This window comes from Diadema antillarum, unplaced genomic scaffold, assembly GCF_040938485.1.
Source record: "Diadema antillarum isolate AM-2024a unplaced genomic scaffold, OU_Dant_1.0 scf00000015, whole genome shotgun sequence".
NCBI lineage: Eukaryota > Metazoa > Echinodermata > Echinoidea > Diadematoida > Diadematidae > Diadema > Diadema antillarum.
Genome location: NW_027270904.1, coordinates 774,009 through 786,228, shown reverse-complemented (window position 1 = coordinate 786,228; position 12,220 = coordinate 774,009). Strand labels below are relative to the sequence as shown.

Genomic DNA, 12,220 nt, shown 5'->3' with positions numbered 1-12,220 from the left:
ATCAGTATTAATCTTATTATTTTAATATTGTAATTTGATTTGATTTGATTTGATTTGATATGATAGCATTTATTGGTTCTTGTATTATCATTGTATATGCACATGCTACTACATGTAAACATGCATCATCATCATTATCATAATAATATTAATATTATAATTAACGCCATCTTCGTCATTGTCACCTCGTCTTTACTTCCATATCAAATCTGATCCCTGTAAACACTTTCTTCTGCCTCTAATGGGACTTTGTCGGTAAGAGCCGTATACAACGGAATGGAGTAAATACAGTAAATGCAAAAATTTTGCTGTTTTTATTCTTAAAATTCAAATATACTCCCTCGAGAAGGAAAGGGAACTCCGTCCCACCCCCCCCCCCGCCAGTTCCAACGCCATAGTGTTATACACAGTGAAAGATGCAAACGCAGAAATTTGATCTAGTCATCATGTCTGAAATGCCTCATTAGTTGTTTCTCAAGCTTTTGATTTAAACAATTTCTTAGTATATTTCCCAAATCATTAATATGCTCCAGGGGTCTTGCGCAATTACCCCCTGGGCAATTAACCCGGACCATTCCCCTGGACCTAATCCTAATCTTAATCCTGAACCTAATGAACCCTAACCCAAACTCCTAACCCTATATATCTTTACTATAACCTTACCACTAACCAGTATTTAGCCAGGGGGTAATTGACCTCTGGGGTAATTGCCCGGATACGATGCTCCAGATCGTTTAATTTCAGTTCTACTGTGCAAATGCTCCGTCGTGTGAGAGGGGGATACCCCCTCCCCCTTCTGACCATCTTTAACTTGAATAGTTTATACACCTTTGAAAAGACGGACACGCGGAAAATAATTAGCCATTCCCACTCCCTGAATATTCAGCTGTTCTTACTTGGAATTGAACATTTTCCGTTTATTCCCCTAAAATTGTGCATCAGGTCATTGAAAATCAGTTTTAAAAAATTCAGAAGCTCCACACCCTCCCTTTTGTTCCAGCTCCATAAGCTTCCTACACAACGAAAACACATACGAGGGAAAAAATGACATAATGTATAGCCATTCGCAATGTCTTTGAATATTAATTCATGTTTGCTTCTTTTTGATTCATATTTTCCGAATATTCCCCGAAAGTGTGCACCATATCGTTGATTTTCAGTTCTAAAAATGCAAGAGCTCCATCGTGTGGGAGGGGATACCCCCTCCCACACTCTCCCCCATCTTTCCATTTCATGGACTGAGTTATGAAAGACGCGGAAAACGCGGAAATACCTCATTAGCCATTCACATTGCCTGAATGTTCAATTGTTTTTCAAACCTTTAGATTGACAATATTCCAAACCAAATCGTTGAATTTCAATTTTAAAAGTGCAAAAGCTGCACACCCTCCCGTTTGGACCACTTCACATAGACTTCTCATGAAGACACACACGCGGATTGCAGAAACAACAATTAAAGGGGAAGGCTAGTAACTGATCAGTGGAAATCAGTGGAAATGCTGGGAGATGATTGTTCCAGTCCTTATGGGATTCATTCAAGAGTTCATTGTATATCTATTGTTGTGTGAAAATGATTTGCTTCAGAACGGTCTCATATTCAAGTAATGTGCAGATTAATGCTCCGTCACTGACCAGGGACGCTAACCTGGAAGCATTAAACTGCACATTACTTGAATATGAGACCATTCTGAAGCAAATCATTTTCACACAACAATAGATATACAATGAACTCTTGAATGAATCCCATAAGAATTGGAACAATCATCTCCCAGCATTTCCACTGGTTCCCACTGATCAGTTACTAGCCTTCCCCTTTAAGCCATGTCATTGCACATTAGTTTTTCCTACTTTTCAATTACAAATTTTCAAAATACTCCCCATAAAGTGAGCACCGGAACATTGAATTTCAGTGCTAAAAATGAAAAATCTCCCCAGTGCGGGAGGGGGCGCACCCTCCCCCCGTTCGGTCTTTTCGCTCCCTAGCTTGGGTGTTCCCTTCAAAATATCGAATAGGGGGCCTACATTCTCCCACCCCCTAGAATACTGAACTCTCACTGTTCCAGTATACGCAAGCCTGTGTGCGTGTGCGTGTGTGTGTGTGTGTGTGTGTGTGTGCGTGCGTGTGCGTGTGAGTCTTTATTTTAACAAATGATGTGATCGCCTTTGGGCCGCAACCCCCCCCCCCCCCCCCCAAGTCTGAGGACCTGTCTATATACACGACCCCATGCACCCATTATGTACCACATCGGAGTCCTACCCCATCCTATCCCCCATCCTACTCCATCTTACTCCATCCTACTCCATCCTACCCTAACCAAGGAGGTACTAGGCTTGCCTAGTACATCCTTGCCCTAACCTACCCTCTATAGGGTACCCTACCCCATCCCACCTCACCATACCACTCCATCAACCCCAACCTCGACCCACATGCTACCCCAACCTCTTTAACCTTACTCCCTTTCTACCATATTCTATATACCCCCATCCCACGCCACAACCCGGGGCCACAACACGCTGGACCTCGTTTGAGTCCTATATTCACCCTCCTAGTGGAAGTTCAAGAGTGATATTGATTCCTCTGATCAATGATGGAGAAGAGTAAAAACAATGTCAAAGGAAAGGGTCGAGGAGCAAGAGGATGAATGAAGAGATAACAAGAAAAATTCTGGGAACAAAACAAGATGAATGATTCATGACGATAGATGCTGATAATCATGGTGATGATGATGATAGAGGGATCGTGTAGTTTTGGTTGAGACCTAACTTCAGGTTTCTAACATTTTTTGGTGAGATGATGGGAAAACTCTTATGAAATATGAAAAAGCTTGTAATCCCAGAGGAATTCTGAGATATCCAAAACAGAGTGATACTAATAAAATGTGGGACCCACCTTTTAGTAGGATTGCTTTGTTTTACTTTGTTTTTGGATATCTCAGCCATTCGAAACCGATTTTCATCAAATAAAGTCTGAATTCATGGTATGCTTTGTTCTATTTCATAAGTGGTTTCTTGGTACATTTGTATCTTGCAAAAAGTTAAAAGCCCAATCCTCATTTCCACCAATACTATACCATCCCTTTAATCATAATAATGATGATGATGATGATAATAATAATGACAATGATAATAATGATAATCTTCAATCATTTCTTCATTTCATTTCGTAATAATAATAATAATAATAATCTTAACAATGTCAATGATTTTGATGATAATGAAGACGAAAAAGATGATTTAATTAAACTACGAGCATAATAAATATGAGCGATGTCCAATGATGCTGATATGGGTCAGTCTATAGGCCCACTGAATATTTCATTTTTAAAAAGAAAACATTGGTTTCATAGAACAAAAGTCACGCAAACACAACACCAACGCCATAAAAAACAACAAAAATAGTCATGTCTTCAGCATCAATTCTAAAAATAGACGACTCTTGTAAACATGTTATTTTTATCTCTCGCTAGAGCAAACGTGAGTCATCGCATGAAAATATATCATTTTCAGAGAATAGTGTACAGTGGCGATCGGGCATTGTGCGTTGGTTGTGAGAGAGAGTGTGCGTGTGTGTGTGTGTGTGTGTGTAGTGTGTGTGTAATGATGTCTCAGAGTGCGTCATTTTACGTCATACATTTCGCTTACGAGCGCTAGCGATGAGTGTGAACGAACTGACGGGTTACGTAAGTCACCTACTGATCTGGCAATTTTGTGAGTATCAAGGGGTGTAGCCATTCGTCATTTATGTTCATGAACGAAAGGCATGTGTTCAAAGATCATCCAAGACTTCGTTAGGCTCTGAAGCATCGCGTGAATTTGTGAATTGTTCCATCTGAAGGCCCCACAATGAACGGTGTTGTTAACTCGAATGGCCAGCATTCGGCTGAGGGTAACGCCAGGCAGGCAGTTTCACGGCAGTCTACGGGGGAGTTCGAGTACGGCGAGCTGCCTACAGCACTCATCGCGACGAATGTACACGAGCGAGTGTTTGCACATGAAGAAGAAAGGGTAAGGGGTTAGACTCGTCTAGACTGCCTGTGTAGTGTGAGTCATTGCTTGCTTAGATCATGCATCATTTCCCTGTTCCTTGATATTTGTGGATAGCCATTTGATTATAGATCTCGACTAGCATTGATTTAAAAAATAGAAATTTACAAAGATTTGTCAAAACAGATAGATCTAGTCTATGTGGTTGTGTCTGTGCGAGTGCGATGGTTATCCAACATTCCATGTTTGTTAATGACGCTGGAAGCACTGGAATGTTTCCCAATGTGGTTGGTGATGTATAAAGAGAACTGTGAATTATAGTATCACAATTTTCACAAATCTCATCTAAATTGACAGCATACAGGGAACGTGATTATTATTAATGTCAGCAGAACTCATTCATACTTGGTAATCTTCAGTCCTCTGAGCACCAATCAATGAAAAGAGTAACCAATTGGTAACGTTAGATTCTATTCCACGCATCCTATTGGTTGATTATTTGTTTTGTTTTCTTGTCTTCTTCACATAATGCTTGATATAATCTTCCTATCTAGACAAGGCAACAATTTTTGGTGAACAAATTTACAGAAAACTAGAAAAGCACTCGGAGAGTGCAAACCTCCGCAAATGCAGCTCATTTCTACCCATGCATGCATGCTGAAATTTCGCCCAATTTCCCAATTGTGCAATGACAATAGGAGCCTTGAGCAGAGCACGGTTTTAATGTGCATATGTACACAGCTTGAGCTACCAAGTTCTTTGACCCTATCTACCAAAAGGTTTAAAAATTTGTCAAAAATTCATAAACAATCCTGGATAACTACCAAAATTTAATCATCTGCTTGTGTTTATTATCAACTTTCATCATCCTACTGTAGGTCAACTTTGAGAGGATGTGCTTAGAATTTGGTGAGAATGCCACGTTTCACTATCTACCAAGCTTCCGAAGAATCCGAGTCACTTACAACACACCAGATGAGGCTGTCCGGGCAAGGATAGCGCTACATTCCAAAGAAATGTGTGGATCCAGTGTCAATTTCTACTTTGTACAAGTGAGTACCAAGATTATTATGATAAATTATTTATATTTTTCCATTGAAAGATTGAACTACAAACAAAAACAACAACAAGAAAATCATCTTTAACAGCTCTAGTAGGGACTACTTGTGTAGTTTGTGTTATATTTGTGTTCTGTGTTATAAATATTCACAACTGAATGACACACGCCTTAAAAATTAAAATAGCAATGACGTTAGGCCAATGAATCAAAACAACAACAAGCAACAACAATTTCTTTACAATTGTGTAGACCTCGGGACCATTTTAGCTCAGGGAGACCTACTTTCAGGGCCCTGTAGCACAGCATGCATGAATTCAGACAAAAAAGTGTCCATCAACATTTGTAGAATGATTTGTTTCTGCAGCTGCTGGAGACAACTCAGATTAATTCTAAGTTTAATCCATGGTGTATGTTGCAGGCTAAATTATTCGGTGAAAGCAACCCCAGTCTGGAACCGCCTGAGCCCGTGAAGCAGTTCCTGATCTCACCACCGGCCTCACCGCCCGTCGGTTGGGAACCGGTACCAGAGTCGGAGCCCGTCATCGATTACGACCTCCTTGCTGCCCTTGCCAACCTAGCCCCAGGTGAGTTTGCAGCATGAGAAGAATCTAGAGATTGTGAATACTGTAAAAGTAGAAATTTTTGCGGTGTTGAAATGTTTGCGCATTTCGAACGACCAGAGACTAGCGCCAAAAATAATTACGCACAAATATCTTTGCTTGCCATATGTTTCAGTAGTTGATGTCTGGATTCCATGGAATTAAAAACATGTGAAACTCTTCTTTCCCCGCGAGCGCGAAAAAATTAGTCAAGTGAAAATATCAAATTTTACAGTAAGATGTACACTGGTATTCATTTTACTTCAAAATGCATGAGGACCCTTTATCAGGAGCCATCCATTAAGGGCTAGAGGTCGCAATTATTCCCTCCCCTGCCCCCTTCCCCCCCCCCCCCCCCCCCCAAAAAAAAAAAAAACAAGTTCATGCACTACTGTAAAATTGGATATTTTCGCGTGAGTAATTTGTTGCACTCAGCTTGGTAAGATGAATTTCATGTGTCTTTAATTCCGCAGAATCAAGACATTGATTACTTGAACATATGGCATGCAAATGTATTCGCCTGCTTTTAATTTTGCGCTAACTTCTGGTTGCACGAAAATTTCCACTTTTACAGTAAACTCAAGGAGTACTTAGCACTTTTCATCAAACTTGTTGTAATGCCATACGTGGTAGTGTGACAGGTTAGTAAAGCTTAGTACATGCATTTACGGTGTGGCGTGGTGGTGGTGGGGGGGGGGGGGGGGACAAATGTCTGATTGAGGTCACAGATCTATCCATGGCCCGTGTCAAATTCTGTAAGTTACAAAATGACGGTGACACTTTTATTTGACAATCTTTATAAATTCCAAAAGCAACACTGAATAAATCAATTTCATATTCTATAATGCTAATCTGTGCATAAAATTTTCTCTCCATAGGTGAGACACATGAACTACACGCTGCAGAAGGGGACAAACCAAGCATAGTTGTAGAACCATGCCGCGACCCTAACGGCCATCGGTTACGTCCAAAGATTCAGCAAACCAAGAGACCAGATATGTCCTGCTCGTCATGATCCTGACACAGGAGCTTAACGAAGTATCTCCTTTCTCTCTCTCTCTCTTTGTAAATAAGAAAGTTTCGATAATTGACGCCTTCCTCGAAACCCTACTGCTCTAATCATGTGTGGCAACAGGAGCCACTAACAAAGAAGTACTATAGGCCAGGAAAAGAAAGCAGATTGTACATGTTTGTATGATATTGTTAAGAAGCATATCTGGCAGAGTGAATTGCTTAGAATTGAAAGATTGATTGTTTCTTAGCAAATGATTAGTTTGAAGCACTTCATGCATGCTTTTCAAATAGTATTTTGATGTCCATGTATTGAGAGGGCGAAAATATGCGATGCCCAGGATGTGTAGAACATAACTCACTTTACCTGAGTTACTAATACAATGTCTGAAATGTGCTGTAGGTATTCTCTACATATTGGCTACACCCATGATTGTAAACACATTGCCTTCTCATGTAAAACTTCTGCTTGTACATAATGGATATGATACCTTCTTTGATATTCATACAGTGTATAGAGTGCACCTGTTTTTGTTAACCCTTTCTGTGCCATGGACTTTGGACACTGTTTACAACGGTATTGGGTTTTCTGTGGCAGTTACCACTCATAACGCACAAAGGTTTAAGGAGAAGACGGCAGTAAACTTGTGTTAGAATTTGGTGTCATTTACTAATCCACAAACTGGTGTTTCTTGACTAATTCAATTGCGGCATCGTAAGTTATCAGTAATTAGTGACATTAAGCATTACGTACTTTGAAACCATTTTCCCCATAACTATGGTTTTCTTGTGGATCTTACAGCTGTGGACTACTCGTTCATGTCTTAACCAATATAATGTAGGAGCTGTCACCCTGCATCGCCCACATCATATCATTAGACACCATGGCCCTCATGTTTACAGGTGCAAACAATATCCCTATGAACATTATCATCCCCACATGTATACAAATGTAGTTGTCTTACAGTATCGCTGGACAAAAAAAAAAAAAAGGATGGACTAACTGCATATTAGACAATTTTCTCACTACTCTAGAGGATAGTTATCATAGACTCTATTTTCTTTACAGGCATGGTTTTGCAAGCAGTTTCAGATAGTAGACAGGCTGTATATTTAATATGTATGTTTAACAGGGGACACTGTACTTACGAGTAGCTTGTGGCAAATGTTGTGAATTTGAAATTGATGAGGGTTGCAATACCAGTTGGCATGGAAGGTATATTTTTATATTAATTGGAAAGCTTGGCACATGTATTAGGGCGTAAGGTTACTTTTTATGACTCCACTTCAAAGAAAGACAGGTGTTTTGGTGTCATGTTGTCCGTCTGTACGTCCATCCATCTATTAGACCGGGGGCCCAGAAGATTTATTCAGCTGAAAAGGGTCACACTTTTTAATGGTCTCATCATATAAGGATGTGTCCAAGGGTCAATAAAATGAATTGCTGGCAAGTCACATCCTGTACCGTAAGCCTAGGGACCACAAAAAGGGACCCCGAAAAATGGATTTATTCAGCCGAAGGGGGTCACGGACAAAAGTTGATGGATATTGTTCCTTTGGGTGTACTTATCATGAAAACAGCAATGCCAGCTATTTTATCCTGTACGGGGCCCCAGACAGTAGCCCCAAAGGGCCCCACAAATATGGTGTTATTCAGCTGAAAAGGGTCACGGCTAATTTCTTTTGCAATGGAAGTAGTTCCCATCAGAGATATCCAAAACACCAATGCCAGCTATTTTATCCTGTACGGGGCCCTAGACAGTAGCCCCAAAGGGCCCCACCCCCCATAGGCCTACGTACAAACACACACAAACATTGATTTTATTCAGTTGAAAAGAGTCACGGCTAATTTCTTTTGCAATTGAAGTAGTTCCCATCAGAGATATTCAAAACACCAATACCAGCTACTTTATCCTGTACGGGGCCCCAGACAGTAGCCCCAAAGTGCCCCCCCCCCCCCATAGGCCATACGTACAAACACACACAAACATTGATTTCATTCGTGCAGCTGAGAAGAGTCACGGCTAATTTCATTTGCAATGGAAGGAATACCCATCAGAGATATCAAAAACACCAAAGTCAGCTATGTTATCCAGTACGGGGCCCCGGACAGTAGCCCCAAAGGAGCTCCCCCCCCCCCCCCCCCAACACACACACACACACATTAGTTTCATTCAGTTGAAAAGATACACGGCTAATTTCTTTTGCAATGGAAGTAGTACCCATCAGAGATATCCAAAATACCAAAGCCAGCTATTTTATCCTGCACGGGGCCCCAGTCAGTAGCCCCAAATTGCTCCCCCCCCCCCCCCCCCACACACACACATTGATTTTATTCAGCTGAAAAGGGTCATGGCTACTTTCTTTTGCAATTGGAAGTAGTAGGCATACTCATCAGAGATATCCAAAACACTAAAGCCAGTTATCTTATCCTGTACTGGGTCCCAGACAGTAGCCCCGAAGTGCACCCCCCCAACACACACACACACACACACACACACACACACACACACACACACACACACATTAGTTTCATTCAGCCAAAATGGGTCACGGCTAATTTCTTTTGCAATGGAAGTATACCCATCAGAGATATCCAAAGCACCAAAGCCAGTTATTTTATCCTGAACGGGGCCCCAGACAGTAGCCCCAAAGTGCCCCCCCCCCCTCTCCACATAGACACACATACACACACACACACAAACACACACACACACATTAGTTTCATTCAGCTGAAAAGGGTCACGGCTAATTTCTTTTGCAATGGAAGTAGTATCCATCAGAGATGTCCAAAATACCAAAGCCAGTTATTTTATCCCGTATGGGGCCCCGCACAGTATAGCCCCAAACATGGGTAATTTCTTTTGCACTGGAAGAAGTACCTATCAGAGATATTCAACACACCAAGGCTAGTTATCTTATCCTGCACAGAGCCCCAGACAGTAGCTCCACAGTGTCCCATCCATTATACATGTACTGTGAATCAGTTGAAAATGGTCCTACAAATTCTTTTGTAACGTTAATATCAGGGCCTACTGAACAGAGATATCACAAACATAATTACTATGACATAATTATCATATTACACTATCACATAATTATTATGACATCATTTAGCTGAAAAGAGTCATAGTTGTTTTTCTTTTAAAATCGAAGTAGGCGTTAGTTTACATATAACCAAATCATCAAAGCCAGTTAGGTTTTCACGGCCAATTTCGCACTTTTGTTGGTTCATTTGGTAGAAGGTTCGAATTCGTAAAATTGGTATTCAAATTGGCTGGTACCCTACGTTCATTCAAATTCGCCTTGACTTGCCGAAAAGGGTATTTCAGTCATTAAATTTCGCGAAAGACAGTCAAATTCCAAACGGGTTCATTCAAATTCAAATCATGCTATTTCTTTGTTTCCTGCGCCGCTTTCTTGATCAAAGCACGACCTTCCCGCTTTAACGACGCTCTCACTTATTAAGTTCTCTATATACTCTCGTATAAAATCAAGTCCTGTTCCTACGACGCTTCATTCCTGCTTCGATAACGCTGTTGGCCGCTTTAGCTACGCTGTTCCTACGCTTTCCCAGACTCAATTATGCACGTCTTCCGCTCTCGCCGCTCTAAAATCGAACGTAGCCGATACTCTGGAAAATGTTTGCCAGAACAGCAAAACTGATGATGAGGAGGAGGACGCCTTGTCGTTGTCGCGAAAATGAAGACGAAGGAGCACATTCAAGAGATGCAAACAATAAAGAGAATAAAGCAAAACACTTTGGAGCTACTGTACGGGACCCCGTGCAGGATAAAATATCTGACTTTGGTATTTTGATATCCGATGGATACTACTTCCATTGCAAAAGAAATTAGCCGTTACCCTTTCCGGCTGAATGAAACCAATCTATGTGTGTGTGTGTGTGTGTGTGTGTGTGTGTGTGTGTGTGTGTGTGTGTAGGGGCACTTTGGGGCTACTGTCTGGGGCCCCGTACAGGATAAAATAACTGGCTTTAGTGCTTTGGACATCTCTGATGAGTACTACTTCCGATTGCGAAAAGAAAGTAGCCGTGACCCTTTTCAGCTGAATAAAATCAATGTGTGTGTGTGTGTGGGGGGGGGGGGGGGGGGGAGGGGGTAAGGGGGCAATTTGGGTCTACTGTATGGGGCTACTGTCTGGGGCCACATGCAGGATAAAATAACTGGCTTTGGTATTTTGGATTTCTCTGATGGGTACTAATTCCATTGCAGAAGAAATTAGCCGTGACCCTTTTTCAGCTGAATGAAACTATTGTGTGAGTATGTGTGTTGAGGGGGGGGGGGGGGGGGGGGCACTTTGGGGCTACTGTCTGGGGCCCCGTACAGGACAAAATAACTGGCTTTTGTGTTTTGTATGTCTCTGATGGGTACTACTTCCATTGCGAATGAAATTAGCCGTTACTCTTATCAGCTGAATAAAGTCAATGTGTGTGTAAAAGAATCACTGCTATAATTTCTTTTGCAATGGAAGTAGTACTCAAGGAGGTATCAAAAACACCAAAACCAGTTATATGGCTGTACGGGGCCCCACGGAGTGTTCCTAAAGTGTCCCCACATGTAATTCCACTATCAAGATCTGCATCCCGATCTATTCAATCTGTCAGATCGGTATAGAGCGGCAAAAGTGTACGGGGACCGGGAGCATCGTAGCAGCAGCGTTTGGGTGATGGGGTTGGATCTGGCAATTTTACAGATCGGGAAGAAATTTTGAACTGGTTCAAAATTTCTTCCTCATCTCCCCATCAAGATTGACCTTGAATCGTAGCTCAAACGGGGAGAGAGCAGTGACAGTGTAAATACCGCGGGATGAGCGTAACAATTCCAGGTTTTTCTGACCGTATGTTAACAGCGGCACAAGAACGGGAAATAATATAGTCTAAACTAGACACCGACGACATGGTCCCGCTGCTGCGCCGCTTTCTTGATCAAAGCACGACCTTCCCGCTTTAACGACGCTCTCACTAAGTTCTCTACTCTCGTATAAAATCAAGGCCTGTTCCTACGACGCTTCATTCCTGCTTCGATAACGCTGTTGGCCGCTTTAGCTTCGCTGTTCCTACGCTTTCCCAGAATCAACTATGCACGTCTTCCGCTCTCGCCGCTCTAAAATCGAACGTAGCCGATACTCTGGAAAATGTTTGCCAGAACAGCAAAAACTGATGATGATGAGGTGGACGCGTTGTCGTTGTCGCGAAAATGAAGACAAAGGAGCACATATTTAAGAAGAAGAAGAGACGCAAACAATAAAGAGAATAAAGCAAAACACTTTGGAACTACTGTACGGGACCCCGTGCAGGATAAAATATCTGACTTTGGTATTTTGATATCCGATGGATACTACTTCCATTGCAAAAGAAATTAGCCGTGATCCTTTTCGGCTGAATGAAACCAATATATGGGTGTGTGTGTGTGTGTGTGTGTGTGTGTGTGTGTGTGTGTGTGTGTGTGTGTGTATGTGTGTAGGGGCACTTTGGGGCTACTGTCTGGGGCCCCGTACAGGATAAAATAACTGGCTTTAGTGCTTTGGATATCTCTGATGAGTACTA

The 12,220-nt window shown here is 41.7% G+C and overlaps 1 protein-coding gene across 1 annotated transcript; it reads left to right on the top strand.

Moving 5' to 3' along the window:
• The first annotated feature begins 3,674 nt into the window (after positions 1-3,674).
• LOC139723620 (calcipressin-1-like) lies at positions 3,675-6,897 on the top strand. Its single transcript, XM_071634851.1, has 4 exons — positions 3,675-4,005; positions 4,863-5,036; positions 5,463-5,628; positions 6,522-6,897. Exons 1-4 carry the CDS (start codon positions 3,844-3,846, stop codon positions 6,656-6,658), a joined length of 639 nt encoding a protein of 212 aa, XP_071490952.1. The 5' UTR covers positions 3,675-3,843; the 3' UTR covers positions 6,659-6,897.
• The last annotated feature ends 5,323 nt before the right edge of the window (positions 6,898-12,220 follow it).

Bases quoted from the DNA above. Each gene is read 5' to 3' on its own strand.
- LOC139723620 (XM_071634851.1), top strand. From the start codon at position 3,844: ATGAACGGTGTTGTTAACTCGAATGGCCAGCATTCGGCTGAGGGTAAC. The intron at 4,006-4,862 runs GTAAGGGGTTAG...ATCCTACTGTAG, and splicing joins TTGCACATGAAGAAGAAAGG to GTCAACTTTGAGAGGATGTG. The intron at 5,629-6,521 runs GTGAGTTTGCAG...TTCTCTCCATAG, and splicing joins CCTTGCCAACCTAGCCCCAG to GTGAGACACATGAACTACAC.